We start from the raw sequence: 21,220 nt of genomic DNA, 5'->3' as shown, positions 1-21,220 counted from the left end.
CCGGTTACTGGGACTGACGAGTAAAGGAAGCCATACCCATTTCATGGGAAAGCACCAATCTCAACAGGGACGTGGGACTCCAGCCTGGAATCCACTCCTCCGTAAAAACAAGACACCAGCCAATGCGAACACCAGGATCCAGAATGAACCAATAGGAAGACAGACTCCAAACTCCGCCACATTATAGTCATGTATATTAACCTACAGTGGTCTCCATTTTTACATTCCCTGAAGATGAGAGCAATGTATGCCCTCGAAATGTTGGAAGCTAACTCAACCTGGCTGGTAACCTCGAGAACGCTTGTTCAAAGTGTAGTGGTAACATTGTCACGTTGTAATCAAGGGACCCTAGGTTTAATACACGGTGGAGGTACATAATAAATTGCATCACAATTTAAAGTAAGTTCAGTACTAATTAGCCTTTCTGTGCATAAAGTTGAAATAAACAAAAACAAGTCAGAGTCTTCTGCAACATTTAAAATCTAAGTTCCACTGCACATCATAACAGAGTAAAAGATGACTTACTTAGAATATTTCAAAACAACGAAAAAGCTCTTGGCAACTATTCATGTTATATACAAAAAAGAAAACATGCGAAAATAATAGTGCAACATAAGGTTATGAAATTTAAGTATTTTACAAACACTTTTTATTACTAATTTCAACAGTAAGAGAAATGCAAAGCAAACAAGAGCACATACATCTGTCATAGAGCTCTCACTAATGCAAGTCAATGTAACAACACATGGTCGGATATTATCACAATGTTTTCAAATCACTCAAAAATGACCAGTCATATGTCCACGAATCAGTAAATTATTAAAACAATGTTAAACATGCATTTTGAAACTTCATATTTTACTGGGCATTTTGATGATGACAATCCAAAAAAATATATTTTATGTCTGAAACTGCTCATCAGAAATTCATCTTGACTCATGAACAGCATCAGGCAAATTTTCTTATTGATTGGAACTTGAAATGTGAGATTATACCGTGCGTCCATTTCGATCTGCAGCCGAGAGATCGGGAGAAGCGTGGCGGGCGGCGCTGACGGAGATGCCGACATTTGCGGCCTGTAATGCCCGCTTATTTTTATAGACATATGCAGACATTTATATAAATATTGCAAAACGAGCACTAACCTGTGTTATAACACGCAAAAGTTCTTCTATAATTCATCCAAGTTCTGCTCTTATATACACAAATAAATACACTATAGAAACGATGTTAAGAGCCACAGATAATAAAGCATTTTAATCATAGTTTTGACCAGTAACGTCCTGTTTAAGTTTATATCCTTGAAAGAGTTTTGTGGCCATGGGAATCGTTTGGAGGTTTCGAATGTGCAACACTGTATCAGGATTACACTGCAGACGAAACCGATAAAAGTGAATGGTTTTCGTGAGCTTCCTTGCAATCCGAAATATCAGAGCTCGAGTTTTTTGTTCCTTCGCGACTAGATGAAGACAGAGCTGTGAATATAGTGGCGAGCAGATGTAAACCAAGAGCGTGTTAATTTCGTACTGTGCGCAAGAGTGTTATTCTTGGTTACTTGCAGTTACTTGTTTGTGTTATTGTAGTGTGTATGTGTGACGTGTCAGTGAGACGATTGGAATGCCAGCCGCAAGATTCACGTTAGAACAAAGATTTTTTTATGTATGACACGTACGTGAAAACAAACTCGTGTCGAGACGTGTGTAGGTAATTTGTACAGAAATTCCCATGTGTTTCAACTCCACACAGAGATACGGTTAGACATCTTGTCCTTAAATTACGAGAAACTGTATCGTTAAATTTTAAAACACCTAAGCAAAAACGACCTATTCTAACCGAAGCAAAACTCGATGATATTGGTGCAGCGTTAGAACGTTCTCCAAACAAACCTCTACGCTGTGTTTCACAAGAGGTGGGCGTGTCAAAATCATCGGCACATACAGTCACTAAGCTACTAAAATTAAAACCATACTCTTATAACACAGGTTAGTGCTCGTTTTGCAATATTTATATAAATGTCTGCATATGTCCATAAAAATAAGCGGGCATTTCAGGCAGCAAATGTCGGCATCTCCGTCAGCGCCGCCCGCCACGCTTCTCCCGATCTCTTGGCTGCAGATCGAAATGGACGCACGGTATAATGTAATGTTTATTTCAGAGCATATCAAAGGATGAGATGATGCAAAATTATATGCAAAAATGTGAAATAAAACTAAACAAATACACAGCTTATTTCCTGACAACATTTCAGAGTCTGCGGTAGGCCAGGAGTTGTGTGCTAGATTTTTTCTTTCTATAAAGGTACATAAGTTATGCCTTCAACTTTGCATGTTAATCACACAAAGTCTACTAAACATCACTGAAAATAAATGAGCGCAAACTAAAACAAACTAGCATTTTCATGCAAAAATCCCCCAAAAAAGAAACCACTTTGGAGGAAAAAATGAGATGTACTTTCAGTTTGCAATCCTAGCAAGGAAGCAAGAAGGAGGAGAAGAAACTTTGAGGTTTTTGGGCATTTTTACAAAATTCGTAGACATTATCTTGACTTTTGAAGGTCAGTGGGAACTCTTGTTAATTATTAGTATCAGTGGCAATCAGTAACAGAGCTTTCAGACCGAAGCAACAAGCAGCACATGTTGCTTAGAAACTAACCCTCTAGTAATCAATACAACCTTTCGAACAGAAGTGACATGACTTAAAAACTGCACATGTCACTTGGAGTGGGCCATTTTCTCAATGCCGTACATGTGAATGCTTGCTTATAGACTGAAGGTACCATAGCTGTTTGTCATTTCAGTGTTAACCCCCTCTGTTGCTTGTCATTTCAGTGTTAACCCCCTCTGTTGCTTGTCATTTCAGTGTGAACCCCCTCTGTTGCTTGTCATTTTGGCGTGAACCCCCTCTGTTGCTTGTCATTTTGGCGTGAACCCCCTCTGTTGCTTGTCATTTTGGTGTGAACCCCCTTCGTTGCTTGTCATTTTGGTGTGAACCCCCTCTGTTGCTTGTCATTTCAGTGTGAACATCCTCTGTCACTTGTCGTTTCACTGTGAACACCCTCTGTTCCTTGTCATTTTGGAGTGAACCCCCTCTGTTCCTTGTCATTTTGGAGTGAACCCCCTTGCTATCGCTTCAGTCTGGAATCTCCTTAACAGGTATCAATCATCATCTGCATCAGTTCTCTGTGATATAGAATCCACTCTTAGTAATATCCAAATGATATCCACAAGGTATCACATATTAACACACCATGCAATCAAATCAATAAATCTACACAATGCATGACATGGGTCACCATGAGATCATACCTCTTCTGAAGGCTCGTCATCTTCGGTACTTGGTAACTCCTCGTCTTCCTCCTCCTCCTCTTCCTCTTCTTCATCATCCTCCTCTTCACCTGTACCTTCATCTGCCTCTTCACTCACTTCTTGTTCATCATGCCCTCCACCTTCATCACCTCCCGAATCTTCCGCTTCTTCATGTTCTTCTTCTTCCGAGGCTTCTTCTGAAATTGCCACACAATAAATTTGAAAAGAGAAACTGAGCTTTGTTAAAATTTAGTGGTGGAATTACTGAAATCTTTAATGAGAATGATTAGACACATATTTGTAGTAACTTTTGGTACATATAAAGAAGGATTTCCAGCATCAAATTCTGCACATAAAATCACTTACTTTGGTAGTGTATAAAATCTCAAATGAATTTTAAAACTTTACACTTATTAACACAAAATAAAAATTTTGATCCCAAAATTTTCATCATCTACATGAAATGTATAGTTTAAAACCCATTTTAAATTTGTTATATTTTCTTATCCCACATTTTACCACAGAATAAATGATCTGGACACTGAATAGGTTACAATCGGGAATCAGGTTAAGTGTTGTATCTACAAATAAGCAGTTTAAAAGTTTATTTCACATTATGTATGTATTTAAATTTTGCAACATTTTTTGACAAAATGTGGTATATAATTTGTGGCTAATATTTTGAGCAGAATATGGCTTTTCCTGACGAACAGATCGTCATAACCAGTTGAAGATATGCATATTGGTGGATACTCCTGTTCAACATAAATAGGACAAACATAATGGGGTCCCCTAAAAAATTCTAATTAACCACTAAAGAATTTCTCCATTTCTCTATTGGTTATTTAATTTCACTTTTCTACTCTCTTGGGTTAACTGTGACAATTAGTATGAATGAACTGATAACAAGTGGGACAAACAATGATACATCCGTGTCAAACCACAGATTGAACGTGGGACCTCGGGGTTGCAGCACGTTATGATTACCACTGCCAATGAGGCAAGGAAGAAAGCACTTTCCCTTGCATGAGGAAATATCTACAGCTTCTGAGAGCTGAGAATTTAACAATAAAAGGGTAAAAATAAGAATTCAGGAGTACTACTACTTTTAGGTTAGGTTATCCTTCTAGGTAACATGCACAAAATATAAGAGAAAACAAGACGTTACCTTCGTGTTCGTCATGTTCCTCGTCATGGTCATCAGCTCCTGCATGCTCTGCATGGTCATGGCTCGGTGGAGATTCGTCAACCCATCCATTTAGGACTTGAGCAAATCTTGATTCCGCAATGGGTGTGTCAACTTTTGGAAAAAAAAATGTGTGTGTGATACATTAATTCACCTCAATGAACATTAATTATCCACAGGGGATGCAAATGTGTAACTTTTTATTAATTGGAGCATATGCCATACGGTGTTGAAAAAACACTTTTTTGTTTACAAAAGGTGTTATACCAGGTTAATCAAAAAAGGATTGTTCAAACATAAAACTCATACCTAAACTATAATGAGCTCTCCAAGTTTTAAACACACATACTAAGCATTTCAGTGTATGGGCACCCCTGAACTTTTCGCTGCACATAAACGTCCAGCGAATTCAAACATCACCATTCTTGCTTTCCACACTCTCTTGCTTTCCACATGCCCCACCTAGTGGTTGAATGACCTAACAATTGATATTGGTTCATGCTTGAAACTTTATACTACCATAGATACTGGTAGAATCTACAAAGTTGGGTACTAGGTTTCAGACTAAGGGGGAACCAATTAGCGCATTAGGATTGTAGGCAGTTCAGCATGCAGTTGATAACTTTACTTTGTTTCAAAACTGTAAAACAAGTCTCTACGTGAGCGACAAGTGTCAACAAATGGCAAGAATTCAAAAAAAAAAAAAAAAAAAAAGATTTCTATTAGGGCTAGGCAGATACCAGTTATGGAAAACATTGCTTGGAATTTAATAACCAATAATGGGCGATACTTTTCCAGAGTCTGCAAAAATGTATCATGACAATTTCTGGAATTTAAGATTTGATATGTGAACAAGCTGGAAATTATGCACATAGCATAATTTTCTTAATTTTTGTCAACACTGTGGGGAGAAATTGATTTTGTGACTTAAAAGATTGTTTCATATGAAATTATGACTATTTTAATGCAAAACTCTGGTAGATTACAATGTAAAAATTATATATTGAAATTTACAAAAAAATCTGAACTTTGAATTGTTACAATTTTCAAGTATTGGTATTGGTGGGAATCTGTACAAGTATCAGCAATGGTATTGATTAAAAGTGGAATCGGTTTAGTCTTAATTTTTATGTATTCTTACATAATGTTTTATGCATTTCTATAAACTTCAAGAAAATAGAATTCCATACTTAACATGTTATACTATTGTCTAATAAAATCTGGTGAAATATGCAAGTGCCAATAACAAGCATTCATCTAAAACACTTGCAAGGTTTGCCAGTTGTAGTATTCATCCATTGGATAAATTATTGTTGAAGGTGCATATACAAATTCAGGACTACATTTATAAATACAATTGAGTCTACAATGAGATGTCATAGACTAGGTGGGGGTTGGGTGGGAATGGGGTGTAATGGTATGTTGAGCAGTTAATTAGGGTGATGTGAAATAAAGGTCGAAAACCATCATTACAAGGCAACTAGGAGATATTCTCTCAGAATTTTTAAGGTGAGTACATGGAACTCTCCTTATTGTCAATACTTGTTACATTATATATGCGAAAAAAAGGTTCATAAATGACTTTTGGGAAAGCACTAATAGCCGGAATATAATGTTTTCAACATTTACAAGCTTACCATCTGTTGATCCCCGATACTCCGTTAATATAAGTCCTATCATCACAGCCAGAATTCCAAGTAGAATAAAAAAAACAACTTTGGCACATATTCCTCCCCCCGTTATTGAATCTTTTTGCACGTGAATATTTTCTTCGTAAGCAGCTTCTTCCGCTGGTAAATCCTCTGCAAATAAATAGAAATCGTGTCAAATACTTTGATTAACTGGAAAATAAAAATGAAAAAATGTTACTCTTCATGATGATATTCCTATACGAAAAGCAGATATTGAAATCAAAAAAGTTCTTGATTCAGGTCCACTTTTATGTTCAGACTATGTTACTGCAAAGACCTCAAATATGCAATGTGAATGAGAACAAATACGATCCACAGTCTATGTCAATTTATTTATTGAAATTAAAATGTTGGGTGACTCAGCACTATGGCTATTTGCACCCCTCTTGATATACAATGACAAGCCCCTTATCAATGATGATATGATGGACTGGACTTACATTGTGAAGACAAAATTCTTAGCAAGACCTAAAGCATCTCAGGACAAAAATTTCCACACCAATGCTAAAAACTCATAGAGGGGCACTCCGCACACACAAAATATATAACACAGGACAGGACAACACACAGTGTAGATCCAGACACCAGGGAGTACCTTCTGAAAAAGTCCCCCATTACACACCACACAGTTAATGTTACTGATCATGTTTGTAATATTAATGCTTGTTAATTTATATCTCATTGTGTGTACCTGTCTTTCTGTCCCTTTATCCCTTTTTTGGGGGAGGGGAGGGGGAGAAAGAGGATGGGATGTATCTTACTCTCTCCGAAAGCAGAGAGAGAGAGAGAGAGAGAGAGAGAGAGAGAGAGAGAGAGAGAGAGAGAGAGAGAGAGAGAGAGAGAGAGAGGAGGGGGGCACCTATCTTCCTCTCTCTCCCATTTCTTCTCCCTGAAAGAGGACAGATTTTCTCCATGAGAGGGGGGGGGGGGGCAATACGGCATTCCTTTAACAAAACAGTGCTGCCCCTGAAGAAACAAAACACATCGCGCTATGATGCCAGGGGTCCCAGGTTCAAATCCTGGCCTGGGCATGGATGTTTGTGAGTGTGCATTCAATATAATCGTATCATCACTCATCCCCATCTTCGCAAATTAGTCAAAAGTGGCACAAAAAGCGAGGTTAAATAAATCAAATCAATAAAAAATAAAAAACTGCTTCAATTTGAAGTCATCACTCTCGTGCAATGACCCTCTAGCAGTTTTGTTTACAATTATGAATCCCTTATAATCCCAAATCACTGTGACTGAAATGAAATTATAAATATAGGTGTGACATAAAATTTTAAGTAGACATTCATTTCTTCATTTCTCTATTTTACGGATGCCCATGACCAACTGAATGACATCTCAGCACCAAAATTGCTCGCTTGTATTTTTATGCAAGAGCATACATATTTGCAAGCATGTATTCATTATAAATTTTTGAAGTGTTGCTAGTCAAATGTTAAAATCTGATAGTCGGCCATATATTAGAATGTATTGCATAGTTATTAATGATGTTACCAGTTGAGTCTTCAGCAGCGAAAGAATTAATTACTTTTCATCCAGTTTTGTATTTATAAAAAAATTAAATGTTTTAAGTTCATATTTCAATATGTGTAGCTTTATCTTAGTTGGATTCATGATGGGGAAATTCTGGTTCTGAGAAGAATGAGCAGGTGCCTGAATTAGTATTTAGCTTTATATGAACTCTTAGTATACTTGATTGGGAGCATAGGATTTGATGAAATTTGATTATTGTAACACAATGGATCTGAGTGCAATCCAGCATACTTTGCAGCCTCGGTACCGGTAACAGTTCCGTATATCAGAAACACATTTCTTCATTTTTACAGAAGAAACTACTTACGGAAATGAGTTTCTGCAAGCTTTCCAACGTTCGTCGAGGTATTTTCTTTCATCGTGGAATCTATTTGACCGGGAAATCATGTATTTTTCAAGAGAAATAACTCGCCAACGCACAATTCCCATTGCTTTCGCTACGTGAACTGCATGCTGCGTACGTTTGATGACGTAAGCTCCTTTCAGTGTTTCCAACCCCTTTTTTCCTCACTATGTTTGCCTAACCGAACCTTATCAGAAATGGTTCGTGGGGCTATCCGTCAGCTAACATGCATAATGGTTCGTGGGGCTATCCGTCAGCTACCCAGCTAACATGCATAATGGTTCGTGGGGCTATCCGTCAGCTACCCGTGCATAATGTACAATTTCCATCGGTGACAAACACGATAGTAGGTATTTTTCGGTGGAGAGGTTTGAAAACACTGCATAACGACGTGAGTCAAGATGTTGCCGCCATATTGTGTCTTAAGGAAGCAAAGAAAGGAATAAAAAAAATCACTCTGTACGTGAGAAATTGTGTTTGTTTTCGTGTAAAAAGCATATTGGCACCTTGAACTATGTTCCGCGATACACAATTGATAAGTACAACTCATGCGAAACACAAAATATCAGATTTTAACGTGTTTCCTATATACGGAACTGTTATCACAGCCTCTTTTACAAGTAATAAATTGATTTTCGAAATCAAATTGAAAGCTTTAAAGCTGCCACAACTCAAGCTTTATATTTGTATATGTCAATATGAATTGTTATTCAAGAGTATATTTATAAATTATCTTTTATTGATTTTTCTAATATTATAGTATAATACAATTATACATTGCTTTATACATGAAACATGTAACTACACTGTCATTTAAAACATGAGAAATGAAACTGATTACTGCATGCTATTTGATAACATGCTGATGGTAATATTAAAAAATACCTGAAACAATTATCCACAAATTGGAATGATGATTACAAGACTGCCATGCATAATGTCATGTGCAAGACAAACACAAATACAATTAAGTCATGCTTCAATGTGTTTTCAATAGGAAAGAACACATTTAAACATTTGCATGTCTCTCCACTAATTTCTGAATAGTTTAGTAAAAGAGAACCGGAAGTACTTTGGGTCCATCTCAGTACATGAAGACAGGTTGCAGAATTAATTATTAAAAGAATTAACAGCAATTTTATGATGTTGCACTGCAAGAGATTCACTACATAGAAATTTTGGTTAAACTGCAGGCTCAACCAGAGACTCCAACCTGGGTCTCTGGCATACTTTGCCATTGCTCCATCAATTCCATTCAGGTAAAGAACAGCAGCAAAAAATCAAACAAAACAAGAGTCCATGTTAACTCAGTGGGCAGAGAAATGACACAGTAAGCCAGACCAAGCCTGCATTTTTCACTTCCTACACAATCAACAGGAAGTTTCCCAAATAGCTGTTGGCAATAATATAACATGTTCAGAATAATTGGACTGAATACCATTCTCAATAAAACTATGCACATACTCTTCAGAGCATTACGGTAATGATCCAAACATTCAATTGTGATCCACACACACTGTGATTTCAATAGGAATTTAATCATTCTTCTTGAGGTGATTACATGCATTGCCAGCCAATCTCAGCAGAATTCAATCTAATTAAGAATGTAACAAGCAAACATTATTTTTCTATGGGTATAAAAATTGTTTCTTTTTAAAATATTTTTTTTGCAGATCTGTGATCTCAAAAGTGTGTTGCAGAGTAAAGCATAAATCTCCATTGAAGTGCAAATGTGCAGTGAAGGGTGAGCAAAGAGAGAGTAATTGGGAGAAAAAACACACAAGTGAAAATGCGAATGTGTCATAGCACCCCATATAATTTAAGACGTGGTGTGAAATGTTGTTAGAAGGATGTTAGTTATTCTTCTTTATCAGAGTGAAAAACTCTGCATTCTGTGTTGGTCAGGAACAACCAACAATAACATACCGATAACCTCATTAAAATGGAGAACACTAAAAATGTGAGATTACATGAAAAGTGTTGCTGCTCTTCAAGAAATTGCTGCATTTGTTGTTGCACGTAAAAAGTTCACATCTCATATTAGTTTCATCATGCAGAGGGGTAAAATTTTATTTCGATTTTGTATTTTCAATTTAAAACAATGGCTCCTGCTTGGCCACATGGTTAGTGATCTTTGATTTGATGTTTTAAGTCCACTTTATGCACAGTAAGGCTAATTGGGACTGGACCTACAGTTTAAAGTGGGATCCGAACCACTATGTGCCTCCACTGGGTATCGAACCCGGTACCCCTTGATTACAAGGCAACGACGTTACCACTGCGCCATCGGGGGGGGGGGGGGGGGCATGGTTAGTGCTCTTGCCTTTGGTGCAAGCAGTCTGGGTTCGAATCCCAGCAATGTTGGTATTGCACCAGAATCGAGACAATTTGAAAAGAAGAAATACCAGGTTCCAGTCTCCAATGGCAGAAAGCAACAGTGATGGGACTCTATGCACTGTCTAAGATTCACCCAATGAAAAAGCTGCTCTGGTGGACCTTGGCTCTTAGAGGCCTGTTTCGCAATGGAGTTTAGTTTTTAGTTTTAATTTAAAACAATATCAGCTGGTACCATAATTTACAATTTTTTTAAAAAAGAACACTGCAAAATTTAATGCTCAAAATTTTATGTTGAGTACAGGCATGTCACATAGAAAATGAAAAATGGTGGAGAAGACAACATTTTTGGAAACACCTAGAATAATCTGAGAAAGAATAACATACAACTTCAAAACTATACACAAAAATTACTGTTCAAACTTTAACAACATTGTGAAAATTTTGAAAAAAAAAAGTTAAAAATGTTAGTTTGCTAATAAGACATACTACATTCTAAGTTTCTTTTAAAATGTGGAGTATAAAAAAAGTGTCAGCTATAAAAACAAAATTATATATATCAAAACACACTCAAAAATTATGAAAAAATTAAATTAGCTAAAGCAACATACAAAGCTTTATACTAACAGAGCTATGTGATCAGCAACAACTAAATGAAAATTAACTACAAAAAATACACAAAAAAGCACCAAATATTTTACCTACTACACCTTTCACCTTCTGAGTTGTAAATTCGACATCAACATTTCTAACATCTGAAAAAAAAATTATAAATGCATATTCAAAAATATAGCATTTTATAGCAAAAAATCTTTCTACAAGCAGCCAGCATTTCTTTAAGAATAGGGTGCATAAAACTCAGGTTGCAGCTTAAATTTTAAAAAATAATTGATTTAAAATTCTATTAACAGGGGAGGAAGGGTGTGTGGCAATTACAAAATGCGGGATAAAATACATAGTCTTTTATAAAAACACAGAACAGTCTGCTATTTTCAAACATTTCCTGTAAAGTGAACAGTTTTCACCCATTTCAATTGCATGTAACTCGTAAGGCACGTTTAACTAAACTTTAAAATTCTTTTTAACATACGGTATTATACTTGCATGATGAAGTGCAGTTTAAGAATGAACATAGTAGATATAGTTCCAGGTATAAGTGAAATTTTATGACATGAAAATAAAATGGACAAATTTTCATAACATAAAATCATGTATAATTCATACTGAGGTGTTTGAAAAATTTCCAGTGGAGAGATTCCAGTAGAATATTATATAAATTTTAAGTCAAAAAATGACAACCAGAGGGGTAGAATTTCCCTTCATCCCTTACATCAACTACTACCCTGAATTCACAGACTGACAGGTCATGCAAACTCAACTCTTGCCTGTTCAAATTTTGAACAATTTTCTTCAACATTTCTCTTTACATGTGAAAAACGAGATTTCAATGAATAAGACTGGGATTTAATAAAATTATCAGACATGTTTAATAAATATTATATATTAATGATTACGTATTCTTAGAAGTACACCACTACGAGGAAACTAACTGAACTGGTTTAAAAGTATGGTATAAATTGTGGTAATTATGTCAATTGATCCTGTTTTGAATTTCGCATATGCAAAAAATACTATACTTAAAGTATTTCGTGCACAGAACATGTCTCCAAGCATGGGAAAAAGTGAAGCTCCACATAATTTCAAAATTAATTGAAACTGTAAAACTTTCTTGGTTTGAAGGGTAAATAAAGCCGAACCAATGGCTCAGGAAAAGGGCACACTGGTACGGGATTCATGCTGCGTGCCAACACACGACTTGTGTATACCATGTTTAATCACATATTCTTCTTCCTGAGATGCCCCATCACGGAAGAGGGCTCTTTCCTCCTGGTACTCCTCGCGCTGCAGGGCCTCTAGTTGAGCTAATAAAAAACTTTTTTGTTAACATTTGGCAAAACAAGGTACACTAAGAACTCGTTTATCCAAATTCAATGGGGCTGCTGCACCCATTTGAGAGAAACTGAATTTTTGATAATCCAGAACATATCACATGAAACATGTACTGTTGCGACAGCAGCATGACAACCCATTAGTACAGTAACCAGTGCAGTTTTATTCAGCATTATACAGTGGATGCTAAAACTGGTATTACAATAGAGTGTGGTTTACTGTTGTAAATATACAACAATTTTTGAATCCTTTTGGATATTTATACAGTGCATTGAACAATATTATTAATATAGTTACAGTAAATTATATGTGTATATAGTGAAGGTTATATCCTGCTAAATCTAACAATTTATTACTTGTGTAAGTTATTAAATATTGATTATAGCAACGTTTTGTGTATTTTTAAAATTTAGTACAAATCATTTAGATGAAACAGATTTCAAGAAAAATGTGACTAGGATAAACGAGCTTTTAGTGTAATGTTAACATGAGTGCCAGAACATTGTCAAAATTTAAAACATCACTTCCTAACTAAATCTAACAATTTATTGCAATTATTAGGTCCTATTTAGCAGTAGTTATTTATTAACTTAGACAATGTTCATTTTCAATGGTTCTGCATTCTAGTGAAGATGATCATGAGAAACTATGCATTCTGAAAGTTTAATGAAAGTAAAAAATACAAGAAGTGTCATTTAATTCCCTAAACTCTTCATGTCAAGGTGAACAGTCATTAAACTGTGGGGTATAGATTATAAACTGACATAGCCAGCAGCAAAGATAATAGTTAGGCAAAATTGTCCACCATCATGTTCACTCACTCTGTTTTCCACAATATTGTATTCTAGAATCAAACAAAAGCACCAGTAAGCATAACTCCCAGGGGCAGCTGCTCATAAGGATGATATGAATACCGCACTGCTGTATAAACCACAAGTTAACAAACATTACATTAACATTTATATATTATAGTTTTCACATTGCCCAATTTGCAAATATTTTCTTGCTTGCAGATCGTAGGTTAATCGGTTCTGTATTTATTCTTCCGCGACAATTGTGAAGTTTGTACTCTACTGTGTGGGAATACAAAATTGCTTTTACAGCAAGAGAAATCTGGCAGGGTGCCGTCCTCTCACTTTACATCTCTGCGAACATTCTGGGGCAAGGCCGGGCAGGGGGAATAACATGCACGGGATATGTGCATGGGAGGATGATGGTTTACGTCGTCCGAAACCCAAAAACCTAGCTGAAGCTGGCTCCTATCTCCGGAGAACTGTAAACAATGAAGAGTTGCCAGAAGCAAGGACGTTAGGCCTAACATAAGATAGAAAATTAACATCTGTTGAAAAAATCATTCTATATTCTAATGAGGAAAAAAATAAATTATCGTTAATTGAAAAAAAAACACTCGTTTGATTTTTGTTGTTTAACGCCGCTTTCTGATTATTTTGGCTAATCACGACTATGAGAATGAATGATGATATAATGAAATTGATGGAGGGATACTCATAATGAATATCCACGCTCAGACCGAGACCCGAACCCAGTACCCCTGGCTTTGTAAAACCGTATGCTAGCCACGGAAGTCTGCTACATATTCTCGTTACTTGCAAAATTATCGCACATATGCCTTGTATTTTTTCTGTGTGTTTAGTGGAAAGTACATTTGGATTCCAATGACATACACCTAAAAACCTGTTTTGATCAGCACTTTTCAAAAAATTCCTCTTAATGTGGCAAAGTTGTCTTGCAACTTACCTTCTTTATTTCTTTACTTCTGTTAAGTTAGGAGATGCTACGTTTAAATCTGTTAGCATTTTATTCTTCTCCCATTTTTCGTGATCTTCGTTTCACTATTAAATAATAGGTGCTAACATAAAACATTATATTCGATAAAAACGAACATCACAATTTCTTTTCATGCCGGCTGTTAAATAAATTAGAAATTCACCATCTAAACTCACCCCCAGTTTGGCTCACCAGGAGCCGCTACAGTAACCTATGATCTACCAATTATTGAAAACTGGCAAAATTGTCTGGCAACCCCAAGACAATAAAACGGCCAGATGGTAAGACGATAGTATTTCCAAGAATTGACACTTGTTGTTTCTTCACTTTTCATGATTCCTTACTTGGGTCTCGCCGGGGTCACCATCCCTCGCAGGGGGTGCCTGGACAGTAAGTGAGACTTTTTCCGTAGTTGTGTGTGTCGCGATGAACAATGTGGAGAACTTGTTAGTGCAAAATTTTTCTACCTCGATGAAAAAGAAAACAAAAAAAAACTTGTTGATATCATGGTTGCTAAAGTCTGGAATGTCCTGGATGATCTTTCACTACAAGCATGTCTGAAGAGGGTTTCTGGTAAATCTGAAGTTTTTACTTAGTATATTGGTAGAGGTTCTGGTAACGCAGATATCACCTTTCCCGTGAGATATTTACTTTAGTGCCATATTTCACATATCAATTAGTCATGTTGGACAGGAAACTTTTTGTGTTACTTTTTACTAGTAATTTTCACATTCAATGCACATAAATATTCGTTATTATGCTTATCAAGCTGTACATAAACTAATTTCCCTTCTTCTGAATTTTCCCCTCTGTTAAGTTAAAAAATACTACTATTAAATCTGTTAGCAAGAAGTGTACAAGACCATATTTTCACCCTCAAACAAATAACAGACAAGACAATAGAATACAATAAAAAGGCACATGTATGTTTTGTAGATCTACAAAAGGCTTTTGACAGAGTTCCTTGGAATGAGATATGGAAATCTTTAGAGAAGAAAGGAGTGGATAAAAACCTAATAAAAGCAATCCAAAGTTGGTACAAAGGATGCAGATGCTACGTGAGGATGAGAAACCACCAGTCAGAGGAATTTGAAATAACAACAGGAGTTAAACAGGGAGATATACTATCACCATATCTATTTATAATCTTATTAGATGAAGTAATAAAGGAATGCCATATAAAAATTAAACAATTTCATGTAGGATACTGGAATATGAAATCAATTAAACTAACAGCTCATATACGCTGATGATATTATACTAATAGCTAATACACAGGCTAGTTTACAATATAATCTAAATATTCTTAATGAAGAATTAAAGAAAAAGAATATGGAAATAAATACAGAGAAAACTAAAACAATGATAATTAGCAGAGAAAAGACAAACCATAAGATAAAACTGAATAACCAACCTTTAGAACAAGTGACAAATTTCAAGTATCTTGGAGTAATTATAAACAGTCAAGGAAAAGAAGAGGAAGAAATAAGATAGAATCATGAAGACAGGAAAGCTATATCAAATGATAAACCGAGGATTTATAGGCAAAAAAGAAATATCTACCCAAACAAAATTCACTGTATATAAAACAATTTATATACCAACACTTACATATAGTAGTGAAAATTGGACAATGACTGGAAAACACCTGCAAAGTGTACAAACAATGGAAATGAGGTACCTTCGAAGAATAAGTGGGAAAACCAGGAAAGATCGGATAAGGAATCAAACCATTCGGCAATCTTTAAATGCTCAGCCACTACAAGAAACAGTAGAACGTAATCAACTCAGATGGTTCGGCCATTTGAGCAGAATGAGTGAGACGAGACTGCCAAAGCAGATATGGGAAGCACGTCCACAAGGAACAAGACCAAAAGGAAGACCAAGAAAGACATGGAATATGAGTGTCAAAGAGATTTTGGAGAAACGTCTGGAGAGCTCTCTGTAACCCCTCGACACCGGCAGGTAGAAGAGGACGCGACTAAGTAAGTAAGTAAGTAAGTAAGTAAATCTGTTAGAATTCTATTTGTTCTTGGATCTTTCGTGATGTTCGTATTACTGTTAACTAATTATTAAATTTATGCAAACGTGTAACATGATATTCAGTAAACACGAATAGATCAATTTCTTATGTTGACTGTTATACGAAATTCATCATTACTAACAGAGTAAATTTGTGACCCATCACCCCTCCACTTTGGTTCACCATGAGCCTTCACTGATAACTCCACCCTTGCCAGTCCCAAAGTGGGGGTGATAAACATTACCTCTGTCCATACAACAAAGAGCAGAGAAGCTATAGCTAAGCACACTGCAAGCATAGACCGCAGAAGACATAACCCTTCCACTGTACTACATTACTGTAGGCCAATCCTGTGCACATTTGATACCACAATGATTAAGAAAGACAAGAGAGCAATCTGGATATATGACGAAGATGATGAATTGGCGAGGATGTGGCTCAATGAATGTGGAGGAATGTGAGAGGTCTAAATAGGAAAGAAGAAGAACCAGAGGGGGAAGAGATTAAGAAAACAAAAGTGAAGTACTTGACACTGTCAGAAACATAAATTGAAAAACTTTATGAAAACTTTCCACTGCTTTATAGTGGAATATATGGAACTAATAAAGGCAGGAGTGACATGTATGATTAACGATACAAAAGAAAGTATCAAGGAATGGAAATTTATAAATGAGAGATTAATGATTACACATAATTAAGAACACACAGAAGAATTAATGTTAGCAAAATAATATTTCCAAATAAAGATTAATTTTATTAAAAACTACAAAGAAGTATTGAAGATATACATAAAGAAATAACTATCTTATGAGATATGCATGCTAAAATTGTAAATGGACCAGAATGCTGGAGAAAAGTAATAAGAATGTGTAGAGACTAAATAACATTGGAGAAAGACTGCTATAACTCTGCAAAATAAATGACTTAATTATCATCAACACCATGTTTGCACATAAAGACATACATACATAGATACACAAGAGAGGGACCAAGTAGAAATGAAAAATCTAGAATAGATTATACCCACTGGGCAGAGAGACAGAAAATAAATAAGGGATACAAGAGTTAGAAGAAATCAAGACAATTCCCAAAGGAAAAATAGAAAAAAAAAAGGATAAATAACAAAGAGAGAGAGAGAGAGAGAAGTTTAAGGTATACAAATTAATAGAGAAAAAATTAAGTACAGGGAGGTTATTTCAGTCGTTCACCGCCAGCGTGACGGCCGTTCCGCGGACTCTTCATGCAACAGGTCCCGGCAAATTGCGTTCAGGAAGTCCGTAACAGAAACCGCTTGTTTTGTAATGTTTCCACTTTTCACAATTACAGTTACAATTACAATTGAAATAAGCACGTACCTTGTCGCACGGATGCAGGAAAAGGTGTCCTCCCAAATACAAATATTTCTGGCACCTTATTTCTGACATCTAATCTTAGATTAGTCATCGCTACTTTATTCTCAGTTGTCGCGACAGCGCCTGCAGCTTATCGGGGGTTGGGTGAGTTGTCAGCCGCGAGAGGGCGCTTCATACTGCACGTGTCGGCAGTGATGCCAACCGTAGGGACATGTCCCTACGCATAGGGACTTTTCACTAAATTTCGCCCGCTTAGGAACGTAGGGACAGATTTTGCCAAATGAGGGAAAACGTAGGTACTTTTTTCAATCTTGGTAAATTACATTTTATGAATTAGTTTATCTGGATACTTTAGCGAGGAGGAGAAAAAAGAACTAACTAACAGATCTCCATCAGAATTTTGGAACATGTTATCGGTTACCAAAAACTTTCAAGGCAAGTTCCTTTTTGAAAACATTTCCACTCTCGCGAAAATAGTGCTAACATTGCCGCATTCTAACGCGGAAACGGAAAGAATATTTTCAATGTTAAGTGATACAAAAACAAAAAAGGGAAATAAAATGGGACCAAAATTGTTAAAGAATGCAGGAAATACAGCATCACCAACCAACATCTATCTCTTCACAGCAGCAGCATGTATGACTTCAAATAACATAATCAACAGTAAACGACTCAACGTTATTCATTAGGGGTGTGCTGGATTCTTTACTTTAAAAAGTCGTTAATTCTCGACGTTTTCTGCCTTGTAAGTTTCTGGAACTTATCGAAAGTTGTAAGTTTTTATTCTAGAAATGCAAAAACAATCACTTAAAGTGAAAATGACTTGTAAAATTCGAGATTTCCAGTGCTTCGGGAAATTTCGAACATTTCCCGTCCAGAAAATTTTCCGACTTGGTCGGGAAATTGCAAATTTTTCAGTCCCGAATGTCGGGATTTAAAAAAATTACCGTCCCGATCCCGTCCCGACCCAAAAAATTCTGTCCAGCACACCCCTATTATTCATTAAGGCAAGAATTTACAATACCGGACCCTTCTGTAATTTCTATGCTACGTCTTATACTCACGAAATAATTATTCGTGATTATTTATCTCAAGTTAACATGTTGGGGTGAGGGGGAAAAAATGTTCATTAACGTGTAGAAGTTGTAAAATAAGCTTTTCAATTCTCGCAATGATTCTCCGTATACAAGTATGGTAGCCATATTTGTTGATATGAACAAATTAAAATTAGTTACGCTGTCTACAGCGTTGCCACACTGTTGATTTCATACTTGGAGAGCATGGATCGTGTAAAAATGGCGGAAGAGAACAGTAAAAAAGTTGTTAATGTTGTACAGATTGTTAGGTGGAGTGTGCAGGAGGATGGCTGTGGGCTAATTAATAAACTTATGGATTTCAGTATATTGCCCAAAGAACGTGCTTACATGTGACAGCGACAATCACGATGTAGAAGAACTGATTTGATTACAGGTAAATTTGGCAACAGTACATCAATCATAAAATTGCAGGATACGAAAATGGCGTCTTCGATGATGAACATTTGCCGTTAAAGTGCTACGAAAATAAGATTTTTTATCGGTTCGTAATCACAATTACCGCAAAACCATTCAGGAATAGCCCCACTGACCATTCTCGGTAAGTTTAGGTTAAGTTAGGTTAGGCAAACATAGTTAAAATTTGGGCTCGAAAAAAACATGCACGGGTAACCCAACAAACGATTGACGGATAGCCCCACGAACCATTCAGGTACGGTTAGGTTAGGTTAGGATAGGCAAACATAGTTAAAATTTGGGGTCGTAGTAATATCAGGAATGTATATTTCGTTTTTTAAGTATTGGAAACACAAAATCTTCCGGTAAATAATAAGCAATCGTGCCGATCGCGGACCACTCAATGTCACTTATTTTGCAATTTCTACACGTGACCCCCCAAATTTTAACTTCAAATTCGTGATTAGGAGGCCTCAATTAGTGAGTATGCGAAATATTACAAAAAATCGGGGAGAGGTCCTGTATTGTAAATTCACTCCTTCATTAATTGTGGAAGCACCGAGCAGAAAGATTTGGTAAGTAAATGTGTATATTTTATCTTCTGTTTGCATGCTCATGAGGTGTTTTTTTTTTAGTCACTTTACTTGGCGTAGGGACATTTGGTCAGTTGTAGGGACATTTTGACTACGTCTGTAGGGACATTGCCGAAAAATGGTTAGCAACACTGTCGGCTACCAGACGTCAGTGTTCGTTCATGTTCAATTCTGTTTGCGTTCAACAGTACGCGTGTTGCTTATACTGTGTTATTGTAATGTGCTTACTCGTGGCCAGTGCTTTATTGTGTGTTAATTGTTATTCATTCATTACTTATGTCGTTAAACAAATATAGTCTTGAACATAGAGTTTTTATGTACGATAATTACGTGAAAACGAATTCTTGCAGAAAAGTGGTCAGGGATTACGATAGACAGGATCTCTTGAACCTAAGAAACGTGTTGTATTGCTGTTGAAGGAAGTCATTTTCAACATCTCTTATAACACAGGAGGTTAGTGATCATCATTATTATTACTTTTAAATATCATTTTACGCTTTGGATTTGCTTTATGCGCCGGGATGCTGTCTTCCCTTTCTGTCAACTGAGGATAAAGTAGCGATGTCTAATCTAAGATTAGATGTCAGAAATAAGGTGCCGGAAATATTTGTATTTGGGAGGACACCTTTTCCTGCATCCGTGCGACAAGGTACGTGCTTATTTCAATTGTAATTGTAACTGTAATTGTGAAAAGTGGAAACATTACAAAACAAGCGGTTTCTGTTACGGACTTCCTGAACGCAATTTGCCGGGACCTGTTGCATGAAGAGTCCGCGGAACGGCCGTCACGCTGGCGGTGAACGACTGAAATAACCTCCCTGTAGAAATGAAATCTCTGTGGAAAATAGTGGGAAAGACGTGAAGATACAAAATCAGAAATCAAACCATTATAACAACGTTAAATACAAAAACCAATACATCAGGATGTTGAACAGGCACAACTCAAATGGTTTGGATATCTAATAACAATGACATGACAACACAGAATACCTACACAGGTATGGAAGGTGAGAATTGGATGATTAGCAAAGCGACCAAAAGGAAGACCATGTAGGACATGTAATGACTGTGTGAAGGATATCCTGAGCAGGAGGAACATTTGGGAGGTCCCTGGACTAAGGATAAGATCTACATTAGGAATAAGGATATTAAATTAGGCACCTGGAATGTTCTGAGCCTTTACCAGCCTGGGGCATTTCAGTGTACAGTTAATGAGATAGTTAAGTATAAATTAGATGTAGTAGCTGTCCAGGAAGTTAGGTGGCCAGGAGAAGGGAATTGTAAAACTAAAAATTATACTTTTCTCTATGGTGGTACTGAAAATCATAATTTTGGAACAGGCTTTCACAAATAATAGAATTATCTCGGCTCTTAAAACAGTAGAATTTATTAATGATAGGATATCATATGCAGTTTTACAGGGTAGGTGGTGTAAAATTATTTTAATAAACATACATGCACCAATGGAAGATAAAGATGATAATACTAAAGACGATTTTTATGCAGAGTTAGAACAGGTCTTTGATAAATTTTCTCAGTATATGAAAATTCTGTTAGGTGACTAATGCACAGATTGGCAAAGAAGAGACATTTAAACCCATGATTGGTAAAGAAAGTCTTCAT

General features: G+C 36.3%; 1 protein-coding gene across 7 annotated transcripts in view; it reads right to left on the bottom strand.

Moving 5' to 3' along the window:
* Nucleotides 1-21,220, bottom strand: part of LOC145991156 (uncharacterized) — a 75,197-nt gene that overhangs the window by 38,721 nt on the left and 15,256 nt on the right. For 3 of the 7 annotated variants that reach the window (XM_083126972.1, XM_083126975.1, XM_083126978.1), the window contains exons 2-6: nt 12,228-12,323; nt 11,103-11,156; nt 6,129-6,293; nt 4,474-4,605; nt 3,306-3,502 (exon numbers count right to left, since the gene is read on the bottom strand). In XM_083126972.1, the coding sequence (XP_082983098.1) occupies nt 3,306-3,502; nt 4,474-4,605; nt 6,129-6,293; nt 11,103-11,156; nt 12,228-12,323 (644 nt within the window). The remainder of the gene's footprint in view (nt 1-3,305; nt 3,503-4,473; nt 4,606-6,128; nt 6,294-11,102; nt 11,157-12,227; nt 12,324-21,220) is intronic. The other 4 variants (XM_083126973.1, XM_083126974.1, XM_083126976.1 and 1 more) reach the window with 4 other exon arrangements.

The sequence above is a fragment of the Lepisma saccharinum genome, chromosome 8, assembly GCF_977018435.1.
Source record: "Lepisma saccharinum chromosome 8, izLepSacc3.1, whole genome shotgun sequence".
Lineage (NCBI taxonomy): Eukaryota > Metazoa > Arthropoda > Insecta > Zygentoma > Lepismatidae > Lepisma > Lepisma saccharinum.
This window is presented reverse-complemented; position numbering and strand designations above follow the sequence as displayed.